This window comes from Procambarus clarkii, chromosome 6 (assembly GCF_040958095.1).
Source record: "Procambarus clarkii isolate CNS0578487 chromosome 6, FALCON_Pclarkii_2.0, whole genome shotgun sequence".
NCBI lineage: Eukaryota > Metazoa > Arthropoda > Malacostraca > Decapoda > Cambaridae > Procambarus > Procambarus clarkii.
In genome coordinates this window covers 30,975,031-30,993,190 of record NC_091155.1, presented here as the reverse complement: position 1 = coordinate 30,993,190, position 18,160 = coordinate 30,975,031, and the positions used below count along the sequence as shown (strand labels likewise).

General features: G+C 46.1%; 2 protein-coding genes across 2 annotated transcripts in view; one reads left to right on the top strand and one right to left on the bottom strand.

The window, feature by feature from the left end:
• Positions 1 to 15,615, bottom strand: part of LOC138355768 (serine/arginine repetitive matrix protein 2-like) — a 39,613-nt gene extending 23,998 nt beyond the window's left edge. The window contains exons 1-2 of the mRNA XM_069311244.1: positions 15,593 to 15,615; positions 2,592 to 5,781 (exon numbers count right to left, since the gene is read on the bottom strand). Of these exons, the coding sequence (XP_069167345.1) occupies positions 2,592 to 5,781; positions 15,593 to 15,615 (3,213 nt within the window). The remainder of the gene's footprint in view (positions 1 to 2,591; positions 5,782 to 15,592) is intronic.
• Positions 1 to 18,160, top strand: part of LOC123753966 (bone morphogenetic protein 2) — a 42,826-nt gene that overhangs the window by 7,319 nt on the left and 17,347 nt on the right. The gene's annotated exons all lie outside the window — the stretch shown is intronic.

The window sequence follows — 18,160 nt, the reverse complement described above, 5'->3', positions numbered from 1 at the left end:
TGAAGTTTGGGTGAGGACAGGACAACGGGCAACACAAGGACGAGGGGACACAAGTACAGGGACTAGGACGAGGGGACACAGTGACCAGGACACGCCAGGGGTTCACACAAGGTATGGGGGAGGTCAATGAGATGTCATAAGAAATGTCTCGAGTGTGAGGAGTATGCACCGACATGAAGAACTTAGGAAGCAAATTTCCATACACTCATTCGTTCATATTTGCACAAACCTGTGGGCTTTGGGAGTCATAAAACCCGAAGATTATTGGTGACGATGAGAACCCCGGGAATGGCATGAAATTATGAGGAGAAAGCGCCGATACATTACACCTATATAGTACTGGGAAGGGGTCAGAATACGGATTTGGGATGGGACGGGGGGGAGGGGGGAGGGAAGAAATAGTTCCCTGCCCTTTGGACGGTCGGGGGATAGAACGCCGACCTGCATGAAGCGAGACCGTCGCTCTACAGTCCAGCCCAAGAGATGAAGCTGGTTCTCCGTAAGCACGTGTATGAGTACACCTGGATGAGTACATCATGAGTGCCAAACGGTAGAGATGCTCTGATGTCAGGAATCTTCATTAATTCACCCACGATTTCCCTAACTGTGAATTTGTATTTCTTGCATAGTTGCGAGTTTCTCAGTCGAACACGTTTGTTCACAAGCCCGCTGGTACTATGTCAGCCCTTGTTATGGGCTGAAGGTGCAGTGGATGACTTATGGCTCCGTGCCAGTGACATGACTTGCTGAGAATGGCATGTGGCTCCATAGCACGGCTGAAGCCACCGTGCCAAGGACTAAACAATCAATGAATGGCCTATGGCTCCGTACAATAGGCAAGATACTCTGAGTGACTTGTAGTTCAGCACTTTAGACTGGAAAACAATATCTAAATCGTCACGGCCTTCATTCATTGAAGGCCCATGCCGTTTTTTGTATTAATCTTCGGATAACAGCCGGTCGGCCGAGCGGACAGCACACTGGACTTGTGATCCTATGGTCCCGGGTTCGATCCCGGGCGCCGGCGAGAAACAATGGGCAGAGTTTCTTTCACCCTATGCCCCTGTTACCTAGCAGTAAATAGGTACCTGGGTGTTAGTCAGCTGTCACGGGCTGCTTCCTGGGGGTGGAGGCCTGGTCGAGGACCGGGCCGCGGGGACACTAAAAAAAAGCCCCGAAATCATCTCAAGATAACAGTACATTTCTACAAAGAAATGCAACGCAGCCTACTTCTCAACCCATCTTCAGCCTATGCTCGTCCAAGCAGCGGCCGATCCTAAAGATATATTCACATTTACTTATTATGTATCCACAAACTCTGTTTTCTCATATATAAAAAGAGTAATAGTGTATATTATAACTTGGTGTAGGCTAAAGCCCTTGAATGGTCATGTTTGGCGTGTTGGCTCTCTCTCTTGGTAATTATTTGTACCAACAAGACGTGAGTGAAGCATTTAATAAGGTGCTTCATGAACACGGGAACAAAGGAAACACTCATCAGTAAAAGTTCGAATTTAATCAGTTGTGTGTAACGTGTAGTGTGTTTGTCAATTATTAACATGAAATTTTAAAGGTTGGATTAACGAGCATTTGACCAATATTAACGAGGACGGTCTACACATCGCTCACAATTCCAGCTCGTCCTCATCAACAAGGGCCAAATGCTTGTTAATCCAGCCGCCAAACCCCAACACCCCCCCCCCCTTTGTTTATGAATGAAAAACGGTTTATACACGAATCACAAATAATGGTGTTCAAAAATTTCTCGAGCAGTGCTTCGCCGACGACCTCTGTTCGAATCCCAATTCTAAATGTTTAACCCACGTTCTTGAAATACAAATAATTGCCAATAGAACTTGAAAACTAACCTATCCTATGTCTCACTATACACAGAACTTTAATATATAATAATCTATATATATATATATATATATATATATATATATATATATATATATATATATATATATATATATATATATATATATATATATATATGTGTGTGTCGTACCTAGTAGCCAGAACGCACTTCTCAACCTACTATGCAAGGCCCGATTTGCCTTATAAGCCAAGTTTTCATGAATTAATTGTTTTTGGACTACCTAACCTACCTAACCTAACCTAACCTTACTTTTTCGGCTACCTAACCTAACCTAACCTATAAAGATAGGTTAGGTTAGGTTAGGTAGGGTTGGTTAGGTTCGGTCATATATCTACGTTAATTTTATCTCCAATAAAAAAAAATTGACCTCATACATAATGAAATGGGTAGCTTCATCATTTCACGAGAAAAAAATTAGAGAAAATATATTAATTCAGGAAGACTTGGCTTATTAGGCAAAACGGGCCTTGCATAGTAGGCTGAGAAGTGCGTTCTGGCTACTAGGTACGACATATATATATATATATATATATATATATATATATATATATATATATATATATATATATATATATATATATATATTTATTGTGGGTCATCCCCTTAATCAAAGACGAAGTGTTCGTCAACTCAGCCGCCAAATCACCTGCATCAAAGTTGCATATCTGATATCAATGACTATATGTTGCACGCAAGCTCCTTGAAATACGTGAATGTTGCAACATGTTGAGTCTTCATCTGAGGGAATGGATGTAAAATACTCAACTTTCACACAGTGTGGTGGCTCCAAGTGTGTTTCCTGAGGTGGCTCCTCGTATGTTTCCTGAGGTGGATCCTGGCGTTTTTCCTGAGGTGGCTCCTGGTGTGTTTCCTGAGGTGGATCCTGGTGTGTTTCCTGAGGTGGATCCTGGCGTGTTTCCTGAGGTGGCTCCTGGTGTGTTTCCTGAGGTGGATCCTGGTGTGTTTCCTGAGGTAGATCCTGGTGTGTTTCCTGAGGTGACTCCTGGTGTGTTTCCTGAGGTGGCTCCTGGTGTGTTTCCTGAGGTAGATCCTGGTGTGTTTCCTGAGGTGACTCCTGGTGTGTTTCCTGAGGTGGCTCCTGGTGTGTTTCCTGAGGTAGATCCTGGTGTGTTTCCTGAGGTAGATCCTGGTGTGTTTCCTGAGGTAGATCCTGGCGTGTTTCCTGAGGTAGATCCTGGCGTGTTTCCTGAGGTAGATCCTGGTGTGTTTCCTGAGGTAGATCCTGGCGTGTTTCCTGAGGTGGATCCTGGCGTGTTTCCTGAGGTAGATCCTGGTGTGTTTCCTGAGGTGGCTTCTGGTGTGTTCCCTGAGGTGGCTTCTGGTGTGTTTCCTGAGGTGGCTTCTGGTGTGTTTCCTGAGGTGGCTTCTGGTGTGTTCCCTGAGGTGGATCCTGGTGTGTTTCCTGAGGTGGATCCTGGTTTCCTGAGGTGGCTCCTGGTGTGTTCCCTGAGGTAGATCCTGGTGTGTTTCCTGAGGTGGATCCTGGTGTGTTTCCTGAGGTGGATCCTGGCGTGTTTCCTGAGGTGGATCCTGGTGTGTTTCCTGAGGTGGATCCTGGCGTGTTTCCTGAGGTGGATCCTGGTGTGTTTCCTGAGGTGGATCCTGGCGTGTTTCCTGAGGTAGATCCTGGCGTGTTTCCTGAGGTGGATCCTGGCGTGTTTCCTGAGGTAGATCCTGGTGTGTTTCCTGAGGTGGCTTCTGGTGTGTTTCCTGAGGTGGCTTCTGGTGTGTTCCCTGAGGTGGCTCCTGGTGTGTTCCCTGAGGTAGATCCTGGTGTGTTTCCTGAGGTGGATCCTGGCGTTTCCTGAGGTGGATCCTGGTGTGTTTCCTGAGGTGGATCCTGGTTTCCTGAGGTGGCTCCTGGTGTGTTCCCTGAGGTAGATCCTGGTGTGTTTCCTGAGGTGGATCCTGGTGTGTTTCCTGAGGTGGATCCTGGCGTGTTTCCTGAGGTAGATCCTGGCGTGTTTCCTGAGGTGGATCCTGGTGTGTTTCCTGAGGTGGATCCTGGTGTGTTTCCTGAGGTGGCTTCTGGTGTGTTTCCTGAGGTGGCTTCTGGTGTGTTCCCTGAGGTGGCTCCTGGTGTGTTCCCTGAGGTAGATCCTGGTGTGTTTCCTGAGGTGGATCCTGGTGTGTTTCCTGAGGTGGATCCTGGTTTCCTGAGGTGGCTCCTGGTGTGTTCCCTGAGGTAGATCCTGGTGTGTTTCCTGAGGTGGATCCTAGTGTGTTTCCTGAGGTGGATCCTGGTGTGTTTCCTGAGGTGGATCCTGGCGTGTTTCCTGAGGTGGCTCCTGGCGTGTTTCCTGAGGTAGATCCTGGCGTGTTTCCTGAGGTAGATCCTGGCGTGTTTCCTGAGGTGGCTCCTGGCGTGTTTCCTGAGGTAGATCCTGGCGTGTTTCCTGAGGTGGATCCTGGTGTGTTTCCTGAGGTGGCTTCTGGTGTGTTTCCTGAGGTGGCTCCTGGTGTGTTCCCTGAGGTAGATCCTGGTGTGTTTCCTGAGGTGGATCCTGGTTTCCTGAGGTGGATCCTGGTGTGTTTCCTGAGGTGGATCCTGGTGTGTTTCCTGAGGTGGATCCTGGTTTCCTGAGGTGGATCCTGGTGTGTTTCCTGAGGTGGATCCTGGCGTATTTCCTGAGGTGGATTCTGGTGTTTCCTGAGGTGGATTCTGGTGTGTTTCCTGAGGTGGATTCTGGTGTGTTTCCTGAGGTGGATTCTGGTGTGTTTCCTGAGGTGGATTCTGGTGTATTTCCTGAGGTGGATTCTGGTGTGTTTCCTGAGGTGGATTCTGGTGTATTTCCTGAGGTGGATTCTGGTGTGTTTCCTGAGGTGGATCCTGGTGTGTTTTGTGAGGTGGATCCTGGTGTGTTTCCTGAGGTGAATCCTGGTGTGTTTCCTGAGGTGGATCTTGGCCAGGCTCCTGGTGTGTTTCCTGAGGTGGATCCTGGCCTGGCTCCTGGTGTGTTTCCTGGGGTGGATCCTGGCCTGGCTCCTGGTGTGTTTCCTGAGGTGGATCTTGGTCTGGCTCCTGGTGTGTTTCCTGAGGTGGATCTTGGTCTGGCTCCTGGTGTGTTTCCTGAGGTGGATCCTGGCCTGGCTCTTGGTGTGTTTCCTGAGGTGGATCTTGGCCAGGCTCCTGGTGTGTTTCCTGTCGTGGATCCTGGCTCTTGGTGTGTTTCCTGAGGTGGATCCTGGCCTGGCTCCTGGTGTGTTTCCTGAGGTGGATCTTGGCCTGGCTCCTGGTGTGTTTCCTGAGGTGGATCCTGGTGTGTTTCCTGAGGTGGATCCTGGTGTGTTTCCTGAGGTGAATCCTGGTGTGTTTCCTGAGGTGGATCTTGGCCAGGCTCCTGGTGTGTTTCCTGAGGTGGATCCTTGCCTGGCTCCTGGTGTGTTTCCTGAGGTGGATCCTGGCCTGGCTCCTGGTGTGTTTCCTGAGGTGGATCTTGGTCTGGCTCCTGGTGTGTTTCCTGAGGTGGATCATGGCCAGGCTCCTGGTGTGTTTCCTGAGGTGGATCCTTGCCTGGCTCCTGGTGTGTTTCCTGAGGTGGATCTTGGTCTGGCTCCTGGTGTGTTTCCTGAGGTGGATCCTGGTCTGGCTCCTGGTGTGTTTCCTGAGGTGGATCTTGGCCAGGCTCCTGATGTGTTTCCTGAGGTGGATCTTGGCCAGGCTCCTGGTGTGTTTCCTGAGGTGGATCCTGGCCAGGCTCCTGGTGTGTTTCCTGAGGTGGATCTCGGCCAGGCTCCTGGTGTGTTTCCTGAGGTGGATCTTGGCCTGGCTCCTGGTGTGTTTCCTGAGGTGGATCTCGGCCTGGCTCCTGGTGTGTTTCCTGAGGTGGATCTCGGCCTGGCTCCCGGCCTCACTAGTAAACCGGTATTGATCGGTGCTTCAAGATACCTCAAAGGAAACCAGTATTGAGCGCCTGGTACCTGTTTGGGGCGGCGTCGTGCCACGCCTGGCGCCGTAATGTTGATCTTGGCTGAGTACCAGGTGCCTGTAGAGTACCAGGTGCCTGTAGAGTACCAGGTACCTGTAGAGTACCAGGTACCTGTAGAGTACCAGGTGCCTGTAGAGTACCAGGTACCTGTAGAGTACCAGGTGCCTGTAGAGTACCAGGTGCTTGTAAAGTACCAGAGGCCTGTAGAGTACCAGGTGCCTGTAGAGTACCAAGGACCTGTAGAGTACCAGGTACCTGTAGAGTACCAGGTACCTGTAGAGTGCCAGGAACCTGTAGACCTGTAGAATACCAGGGACCTGTAGAGTACTAGGTACCTGTAGAATACCAGGGACCTGTAGAGTACCAGGTACTAGTAGATTACCAGGAGCCTGTGGAGTACCAGGTGCCTGTAGAGTACCAGGGACCTGTAGAGTACCAGACCTGTAGAGTACCAGGTACCAGTAGAGTACCAGGAGCCTGTAGAGTACCAGAGGCCTGTAGAGTACCAGGTGCCTGTAGAGTACCAGGTACCTGTAGAGGACCAGGGATCTGTAGAGTACCAGGTACCTGTAGAGTACCAGGGACCTGTAAAGTACCAGGGACCTGTAGAGTACCAGGGACCTGTAGAGTACCAGGTGCCTGTAGAGTACCAGGTGCCTGTAAAGTACCAGGTGCCTGTAAAGTACCAGAGGCCTGTAGAGTACCAGGTGCCTGTAGAGTACCAGGGACCTGTAGAGTACCAGGTACCTGTAGAGTACCAGGCACCTGTAGAGTGCCAGGAACCTGTAGAGTACCAGGGACCTGTAGAGTACTAGGTACCTGTAGAATACCAGGGACCTGTAGAGTACCAGGTACCAGTAGAGTACCAGGAGCCTGTGGAGTACCAGGTGCCTGTAGAGTACCAGGGACCTGTAGAGTACCAGACCTGTAGAGTACCAGGTACCAGTAGAGTACCAGGAGCCTGTAGAGTACCAGAGGCCTGTAGAGTACCAGGTGCCTGTAGAGTACAAGGTACCTGTAGAGGACCAGGGATCTGTAGAGTACCAGGTACCTGTAGAGTACCAGGGACCTGTAAAGTACCAGGGACCTGTAGAGTACCAGGGACCTGTAGAGTACCAGGTGCCTGTAGAGTACCAGAGGCATGTAGAGTACCAGACCTGTAGAGTACCAGAGACCTGTAGAGTACCAGGGACCTGTAGAGTACCAGGGACTTGTAGAGTACCAGGGACCTGTAGAGTACCAGGGACCTGTAGAGTACCAGGGACCTGTAGAGTACCAGGGACCTGTAGAGTACCAGGTACCTGTAACCTTAGACGGTGACTTACGTGTTATGATGTTGCTTATAAATCCCAACAATTACTAAGATTTAACCTGTCTTTGGCTATTATTACTGAATAAAATGGTAAACTTTGTCATTATACATAAAACAATCATTAATGAAAGGAATATTGGCACGTGTGGCACTATAGCACCCAAAAGTATATATTCAAAGTATATAGTTTAAGATCATTTTCAATGTTTTCTTCGCTTATCAATATATACTTTGAGTCTTTGACTCCTGCAAGAAGGGAATATGCAAAAGCCGGGGTGTAAGCCTTTATTTAAATTTCAGGAACTAGTATCAATTACTGAATATAATTAATTTTAAATTGTGAATATCTAAGGAAACACAAATCTTACGACAATAATGACTGAACTCAAAGTTATTCATAGTAAACAACTGATATAATGTGCAAAACAGAGCAGCATACAAGACATCATTAGTAAATGCATTGCATCGTTAGTAAATGCATTGCATAGTTAGTAAATACATTGCATCGTCAGTAAATACATTGCATCGTTAGTAAATACATTGCATCGTTAGTAAATACATTGCATCGTTAGTAAACGCAATGCTGCAACCTTCATACTGAGTCAGAAATAGTTGTCAAAAGTAAGACAGCACTTTTACCTGGCCTCTGTGTCTTATCATAGATTAATTACGTTCTTGTGCTCCGAGTGTGCGTGTAAAATATTAATGTTTCATAACACAAACACTACCTCGTATGAAGTCTAGACCATACACCACAAGATGAGGAGACGACGACGTTCGGTTCGTCCTGGATCATTATTAAGTCAATTGTAATCACCACCTCGTAATTACCTTCACAATTACTTGGTGCTAATAATACATCAACGACCAATTATTCTTTATTTAATTCACAAATTTTACATTGGAGCTGTATATGGAACATTGTGAGATGTTGGAGGACGTTTCTGTGATGCTTATAGACCACAGCAGCTTGGAAGGTCAGCGATAGTGGCAGTTGCAACGTCATTTATTATGCACCTCATACCCATGCCGTGGGCGGTGAAGGAAAGGGTTACAGAGGCACATAATGGGTTCAGGAACTGAACCTCATAATTCGTCTAGCTAAGCAAGTGACAATCTTGTGAAGCTAGTTACACAGTTGTTAATATTACATACACGTATACATAAATACACATACATGTTCACAAATACATATACATATTAATAGACTTTTTATATCACAAATGATTCCACAAGAGACTCACAACAGTCACTATATAAAGCCGTTTCCATCTATGGTGAGTCACACAGTTACTAATCTTGCTCACACACACACACCTCAACATTATCTAAGGACATCCTCATGTCAAGCGAAAATAATAATTAAAAAACAACATTTGTTTGCAGGAGTTATATTAGTTTGCGTTTGTTCGTGATGATTAGTTGTGAATTCCAGCTGGACTATAACGGGCCTGGTCTATAACGAAATATATGACCACGAGTCCATAATCACTCGATATTCACCACATATTCGACCAAAATTGAGTTTAGACAAGGTTACAACTTACAAGTGTATACGTCACATTGCCTCAAGGTTATATTGCGCCAAGCTCGGTCTCACGCGATTTGGTTTATTCAATTTAACAATAATTGTTGTGGTGGCTTTATATATATATATATATATATATATATATATATATATATATATATATATATATATATATATATATACATACATACATATACAATTGTTTATGTTTATGTGTGTGTCGGAAGGGGGGTTGTACTCACCTAATTGTGCTTGCGGGGGTTGAGCTCTGGCTCTTTGGTATATATGTATGTGTGTGTGTGTGTGTGTGTGTGTGTGTGTGTGTGTGTGTGTGTGTGTGTGTGTGTGTGTGTGTGTGTGTGTGTGCGTGGCCTCACAGCGGGTGTTTGTCTTGCTAGTTCACACCGGATGGCGGGTCCGCTACGGCGTGCTGTCTGTCCTCCATCCCATGCATGGTGCCTTCGCTCTCTCCCTGTGGTCGTGCCTGGTCTGGTCGTGCCTGGCCTGGTCGTGCCTGGTCTGGTCGTGCTTCTTTCGCATGTCTACCAAACTACAGGAACATACATGCAAGCACACACACACACACACACACACACACACACACACACACACACACACACACACACACACACACACACACACACACACACACACACACACACACACACACACACACGCGCGCGTTAGAAAGAACTTTTTCAGTGTCAGAGTAGTTAACAAGTGGAATGTATTAGGCAGTTTTTTTCTACCACAGACGTGGCCATACATTTACAATGCTAACCAACATATATATATTTTCTTCTGTCCTTCTGTCATCTCTAACCCATGGACAGGGTTAGAGATGTGTTAAACATATGGTTCAGGGGTTTATTGAACAATCAACCACAGAAGGTGATTCGGTGCTTTTAAAATGCTTTTAAAATGCTAAGGTAACCTACATACGTAAATACAAAGATAGACAGATTTACGTATGCCCTACATAAAGTGTTCGATGTGTCTTTTACATAGTGTCATTAATGTGCATTTACAAAGGTGAAATGTAATGCTGATCAGCTTCCATATATAATTTATACACATACATATACATACACACACATATACGTTCATATACATATATATACACACACATTCATTCACATACATTTGTCTCTTTTACTCTGACAGGGTGAGATAGCTGATAGAGAAACTAGTGTGCAATTAAGCACTTAATCACTGAAGGTGATGAAGGTGCTTTTACAAGCTCAGGTTATATAGTTACATCACATACATACATTGTATAATTGATACATTACATGGTGAATCTTGGGTACAAGTCCAATATATCATCAAGCGTTACAGTACTCATATAGTAATTACAGAGTTCAGCATACCTTAGCCCAGGAGGGCGAAAGTCAGTCAGTATGGGACATTCTACAATATAATGTTCAAGAGAGTGCATGTTTTCTCTTTCACAAAGTTGACACATTGTGTACTCTACATTTGGGTTTTGAGAAGCTGCCAGATACGTCTATATCCCAGGCGTATTCTGGCCACTATAACATCACATTGCCGAGTTCTTGCTCTATTAGTCCCATATGTGAATGTCTCCTGCAGTGATGTGGTGGAGGCTGACTCCATACACAGTTTTAAATGTGGATATAACAGAGCCCAGTAGGCTCAGGAATCTGTACATCAGTTGATTGACGGTTGAGAGGCGGGGTCAAACAGCCAGACCTCAACCCCCGCAAACACAACTAGGTAAGTACATACACACAGGCAGGTATAGCTTGTAAGGTGTTCCAGTGGATAAGGGAGTACCTAAGCAATAGGAAGCAGAAAGTTACGGTGAGGGGTAAGGCCTCAGATTGGCGTGAAGTCACCAGTGGAGTCCCACAGGGCTCTGTACTCGGTCCTATCTTGTTTCTGATATATGTAAATGATCTCCCGGAGGGTATAGATTCATTTCTCTCAATGTTTGCTGACGATGCCAAAATTATGAGAAGAATTAAGACAGAGGAGGACTGCTTGAGGTTTCAAGAAGACCTAGACAAGCTAAAGGAATGGTCGAACAAATGGTTGTTAGAGTTTAACCCAAGCAAATGTAATGTAATGAAGATAGGTGTAGGGAGCATGAGGCCAGATACAAGATATCATCTGGGAGATGAAATTCCTCAAGAGTTAGAGAGAGAAAAAGACTTGGGGGTTAATATCACGCCAGACCTGTCCCCTGCAGCCCATATCAAGAGGATAACATGAGCGGCATATGTCATGCTGGCCAACATAAGAACGGCATTCAGAAACTTGTGTAAGGAATCATTCAGAACTTTGTATACCACATATGTCAGGCCAATCCTGGAGTATGTAGCCCCAGCATGGAGTCCATATCTAGTCAAGGATAAGACTAAACTGGAAAAGGTTCAAAAGTTTACCACCAGACTAGTACCCGAGCTAAGAGGTATAAGCTACGAGGAGAGACTACGGGAATTAAACCTCACTTTGCTGGAAGACGGAAGAGTTAGGGGGGACATGATCACCACATTCAAGATTCTCAAGGGAATTGATAGGGTAGATAAAGACAAGCTATTTAACACAAGGGGCACACGCACTAGGGGACACAGATGGAAACTGAGTGCCCAAATGAGCCACAGAGATATTAGAAAGAACTTTTTTAGTGTCAGAGTGGTTGACAAATGGAATGCATTAGGCAGTGATGTGGTGGAGGCTGACTCCATACACAGTTTCAAGTGTAGCTATGATAGAGCCCAATAGGCTCAGGAACCTGTACACCTGTTGATTGACAGTTGAGAGGCAGGACCAAAGAGCCACAGCTCAACCCCCGCAAGCACAACTAGGTGAGTACACACACACACACAGGTTAGTTGTGAACTAGGTAAATACACACAGACACGATGAACTACATATCGAGCAGACTCAAAGTAACAGAACGAAGCACTGAAGAATAAAATAAGGGAGAAGAAGAGCGTGTAGAGGCGCAGATGAGAGACAAAAGAGCACGAAAGACACACAGAGCACGGAAGACACACACAGAGCACGGAAGACACACACAGAGCACGGAAGACACACACAGAGCACGGATGACACACACAGAGCACGGAAGACACACACAGAGCACGGAAGACACACACAGAGCACGGAAGACACACACAGAGCACGGAAGACACACACAGAGCACGGAAGACACACACAGAGCACGGAAGACACACACAGAGCACGGAAGACACACACAGAGCACGGAAGACACACACAGAGCACGGAAGACACACAGAGCACGGAAGACACACACAGAGCACGGAAGACACACACAGAGCACGGAAGACACACACAGAGCACGGAAGAGAAAAACACCACAACTTACATATAAGAGCGAAGAACGAGCTCAGAATTATTTTCTTAGTTTGGGAGAAACAATATGAGAAGAGAGTCAAGGATCAACCTAACCTGCCAGAGAGTCACATCACGAGCATGTGATCAAGCCTCACAAAAGGAAGGAAGAGCATATAGTGTGATGGGAAAGTATGTGATGCACATATTATAAGCTCCTAGGAAGGTTTTAAGCTGGAGCCTGACTGAGCAGACGCACCTACAAGAAATACACATCACAATAATAATGACGCCTGAAGAAGTAAGGAAACTGCGCGAGGAGCTGGAGATGCACTGTGTAGACTCCTTGCATTAGTATTCATTTCCTCCCTCTAAAAGGCAGAACTTCCATACTGTTGGGAAGGGCTAATTTGGAGAGAATATTAAAGAAAGATGGAAGACAATAAACACTGAACTACAGACCAATAATCACCAACAAGCATTCCTTGTAAATTTGTAGCGAGACTAATCCACAGCAGGTTCGTAAAACACTTTCAACAAATCAATTTGATCTCCAAACATCACGGATTTCCCTAGATTAAGAAATGGTTAAAGCTAACTAAATTATTTAATATTATAAATAACAAGAAAAACGTGAAAACCGTCATTCAAGTAAGCAACTGAAATGTTGGGAAGGCGAGACTAGGAGCTGATGCTGTGCTTTCCAAATGAATCAAGGTGAGAACATTTAGGTTAATATCAGTTACCGATACACAGGGCTCAACAAACAGGGTAATAGAGCCGAGAAAGTGGCACATTTATTACTTCCCGCAATTAGGTAACAAGGTATTACTTTTAACCTTATTATGTTATACGACACAATATAATATTATTTGACACTCAAATCACAATATTTTGAACGAAATGAGATATATATCACCGATGAAGACTACGGTTGACTAAAGTTACGTGGCTCAATGCCGGATATGTTCGTCTGAATCAGATTTTTGCATGACCGAGTGCTTTTTGGAGTTTGTTGAACCTGGCCAGAGCCGTCCGGTGTTGTCGCAAGTGTTCAGTGGAGGCTCTTGGGCGCATCTCTTGCTGAAATACTGTGTCTCCTGACTAAGAAGTTACATGAACTGTAAATATCAGTAATGATGAACCCCTCAACACCACCTCATACGAAGGCCTCACCTGTGCCTCACACAGGAGACTCACCACTCCCCCTCTTGCGAGGGGGAGTGGTGAGTTTCCTTCGGCGAGGTGGGTTGTTGAGGCTTCCCCAACCCACCTCGCCGAAGATACACTCCGCACTCGCCTCTTCAGGTCAAGGGACTTGCCTGGGTCAAGGGGCGAAAAGTCACAGGGGGTTATACAGGCTACTACAGGCTCTGCAGATCTTAGGGATCTGCTGGAAACCTAGGGTCGCCAAGTTTATATACTCAGCAAAATATTTCGTGAGTGAGAACATTCGTGTGAGGGGCGTGCCTCTGGAGCCTTCCTCGATAAACACGTCCTCGAGAACATTCACCTTCACTCTTCGCGAGATGTGTATGATAACACAGGCTGCTCCTCCCCATACAAGGGGGTGCGTGCTATCCCCCCCCCCCTCCACCACGAGGGCATGCTTCATAGACCCATTCCGAGGCCTGCTTTGCAGCACCAACTCCCACAGGAGAGTACGTGTGGAGCGAGCACCTCTGTGGAGGGTGAGGTATTGATGTGAGTTGGGGGAGTGGGTGTGATGGATGTGGGGAGGGGGGGCAAAGGGGGCTATGAGAGGTAAAGTAGCAGCTCGACCTCCCTCGTCCTCCTGCTGAAGTTCAAACATCACATCTATTTTAACTTCCGCCTCCAACTACTCCTAACCTTCTCCTCCAACCTACCGATCAGAATCAAGGGCACTGGACAGGAGTTGAGGAGGGGGGGGGCGGGGAGGAGATGGCAGGAGCTGGGAGAGGGGAGGGGGGTGGGGGTTTATCAGTAGCATCTGAGGCGAGGCCGCCGCTGGTATGTGGTGGGGTGCCTTCTGCCAGCGCTCTTCTCACTGACCACAGGCCTGCCCCCACACCTCCACTTATACTATTCCTTCACTTAATCACTCCCACATTATCATACCCCAATATTCCTCCCCCCCCCCACACACACATGCCCACCCATTTCACATACCCATACCCATACCTACCACATACCCACGCCCCATATACTCACATCCCCCCCCCCACATACTCACGCCCCCACATATTCGCCCCCACAAACCCACGCCCACGTCCATCTCACCCCCACACCTACACCTTCCCCATATAGGCATATGTGAGTAGTAACCTAGATTGTCTTGCAGAGTCGAGTGTCAGCTCCTAAGCTTTGTCTTTCAAGAGATGAAAAGTCTTCTCCAATAACTGCTATCTCATGTTTCAAAACAAATATTTACATTAAAAACCATGTATCGAGTCTATTTGGAAATAGACAGGAAACGTACAGAGAGGGAGCGTTCGTGGTTCTGGGCTCTAGTTCAATGCTTTTTTGTCTTCCAACTTTCTTGCATATTGGTCTTTCTCCAACGGTCTGGTAGTTTCTCCAACGGTCTGGTAGTTTCTCCAACGGTCTGGTAGTTCTCCCTCCTGCAGAGGTGAGTTTAATACTCATAATATCTACTGGGATATCATGTCTTCGTCCAAGTCTTCTATCAAACATTCAGTTTCTCAAGTTATGTTCTTACATCACCTGGGATCTTAGCTCTTAGGAAGAGATCAGATTCCAGCTTAAGGAGTTTCTGGAAGTTTTCGTTACCTTCTTCACACACTTCTTTATCACTCTCTGTGTGTTCATTTCTTATTTTCTGGTGTGTATTTACCCTTGACAGTCATAAACATCTTGCTCCTCCTGATGCGGCTAAGGAGCAGCTAAGGCTGGTCCCTGACTTTGGGTGCCACGTCACTCTCATAATGCTTCACCACCGCTCTTCTAATTCCAGTGTACTTGTCCTTTGTTATGTTATATATATGTTGTGATCCCTTCTGTTCGTGTGCTTGCTGTGTTCTTTGTGTCTACTCTTGCCTTTCATCTTTGCCTCCTGGCACTCCCTGTTCTTGTTACGAGTTTACACTATGTTATTCTTCACAACTTTCTTTAGCGGTATACAATAACATTTTCTCGCAGAGCATGATTATGGAATACACTAAGATGTTCTTCAGTACTTGTTTGAGGACTTGTTTACCGTATACAACAAGTTGTTCAGCGAGGCAGGAGTTCCTCTCCGTTGCTACGGTCGTCGAGATGAATATTTCTTTATTACGCTAATTGAAAAAACTGGTGGTGTAGTGGTAAGACACTCGCCAAACCTCACGACACGTTGTGTCTGGGTTCGAGCCCTAGCAAGGGAGGATTGATAAGAGTGTGTGTGTGGGGTGTGTGCGTTGCTAAGAGTACATCTATGTTGCTAGGAGTGTATTGCTAGGAATGTGTTACTAGGGTTGTGTGTGTTTCTAGAAATATATCTCCCCCCCCACCTTCACCACATATACTCTCCAACACATTAGTCGCATCAACACATATATCCTCCCCCATACCTTATCACCCCCCCCCCCTCCTCCTCTCCAATATATACCCTCATTCACGCTTTCTGCTCCTTCCCCGCCATCTCCGTTCACTCAACCCCTAGAACCCCCCCCCCCAATCAACTCCCTCCACCTGCCCTGTTCACCCCCCCCCCCCCGTTCCTTAACCCTACTACAGTGACCCATGCGCCCCCCCCCCTCCCTGCATGCCAGACTCCACACCCTACCCAACTGGCAGACACGTTGAGGTGTGGATATTGAGGTCCAGGTGGCCAGGCTTCTGCTCTGTTTGCTGATCCTGCTGTTGTTGTTGTTGCTCCTATTCCTGCTGTTATTGCTGTTGTTGTTATTGCTGTTGTTGTTGTTGCTGTTGTTGTTAATGTTGTTGCTGCTGTTGTTGTTGTTGTTGTTGTTGCTGTTGATGCTGTTGTTATTGCTGTTGTTGTTAATGTTGTTGCTGATGTTGTTGTTGTTGTTGCCGTTGTTGAAGCTGCTGTTAATGTTGGTGTTGTTGTTCCTGTTGTTTACAGTATTATTTAAGAGGAGTACAGAGTGTGTGAAGATGCTACGTGATGTTAAAAATCCCTATCACACAGGATGGTTAGTCATACAGAGGCACGTGATAAGTAGTCTGCACTGGCAGACTCTGGGTGCATTATGAGGATGTCATCATTAACACAAGAGTGGATAAGGTAGCAGTGATTCTTGTGTTAATGATGATATCCTCATAATGCACCCAGAGTTTGCCAGTGCAGACTACTTATCACGTGCCTCTGTATGACTAACCATCCTGAGTGATGGGGATTTTTAGCATCACGTAGCTAGCTTTTTGACACACTGTATTTCCTTTCATATAGTCTACGGTAGCTGCACAAATGCAGATGTACCTAAATGTCTTAATTAATAAAGCAAAAAAAAGTTTTCACTCAGGTCCAATAGGAGAGAAATTATTGACTCCCAAAAGGCTAAAAGCACTAATATAAAAACCTATGATTTGTTCAGATCCGAAAACTATGTTTATGGGCAGCGCAAAACGTCCACCAGACTGTACGACACAGTGTTTTTTTTATTAACACATTTAGGTACATCTGCATTTGTGCAGCTGCCCAAGGCTATATGAAGGGGAGTACAGTGTGTCAAAAAGCTAGCTACGTGATGCTAAAAGTCTCCATCTTGCAGGATGGTTAATCATACAGGGCCATATGTTCAGTAGCCTGCACTGGCAAATTTTGGGTGCATTATGAGGATATCTTCAAGGACACGAGAGGGGAATACAGTAATTGCAAAGCTCCAGGTACCTCATGCCAACGGGTCTGAAAGGTCTAATAACTGGGCATTCGGTGTAGTGCGGGAGATCGTGCCGTAGTTCCTGCTCATAGAGTTTGCACCTGGAGTGCTCAGGATTGGGAGATCAGCCACCTGTAGCCACCTGCCACAGGTAACGGTAGCCACGTGCAACAGGTAACGGTAGCCACCTGCCACATGTAACGGTAACCCAACCTGATCCTGACAGTGGTTGGGCCTAAAGAGCCAGAGCTCAACCCCCTCCAGCACAACTAGGTGAATACAGTCTGGTGGGCGTTTTGTGCTGACCATAAACATAGGTTTCGGATCTGAACAAATAACAGCTTTTTATACTGGTGCTGTCAGGTCGTTGGGAGTCAATAATTTCTTTCCTATCAGATCTGAGTGTTTGGACCAATACAGTTTTGACAGCAGAGATGGGGATACCTAGATCTAATTCAACTTCATCTTTGTTACACGCTAATTTGGCTGCAATGTCTGCCTCATTATGATGGGTTATATTTATGTGTGATGGTATCCATACAAAAGCTGCCATGTTTTTTTTATTAATACATTAGGTATATCTGCATTAGTGCAGCTACCCTAGATTATATGAAGTGGAGTACAGTGTGTCAAAAAAGCTAACTACGTGATGCTATAAAATCCCCATCACACAGGATGGTTAGTCATACAGAGGCATGTGATAGGCAGTCTGCACTGGCAGACTCCGGAAGCATTTTGAGGATATCATCAACACAAGAGTGAATAAGGTAGCAGTGGTAATAAAAGTCCCCATCTTGCAGGATGGTTAGTCATACAGGGCCATATGTTTAGTAGCCTGCACTGGCAAATTTTGGGTACACTGTGAGGATATCTTCAAGAATACGAGAATGAATTGCAAAGCTCCAGGTACCTCATGCCAACTGGTCTGAAAGGTCTAATAACTGGGCATTCAGTGATGTAGTGCGGGAGATCGTGCCGTAGTTCCTGCTCAGAGTTTGCAACTGCAGTGCTCAGGATTGGGAGATCCGTCACCTGCAGCCACCTGCCACAGGTAACGGTAACCCAACCTGATCTTTGCAACCACTGTGTCGCACAGTCTAGTGGACGTTTTGTGCTGTCCATAGATGTAGGTTTCAGATCTGAAGAAATCATAGCTTTTTATACTAGTACTTTCAGGTCGTTGGGAGTCGGTAAGTTCTTTCCTATCAGATCTGAATGTTTGGACCAATACAGTTTTGACAGCAGAGATGGGGATACCTAGATCTAATTCAACTTCAAACTTGTTACACGCTAATTTGGCTGCAATGTCTGTCTCATTATGATGGGTTATATTTACGTGTG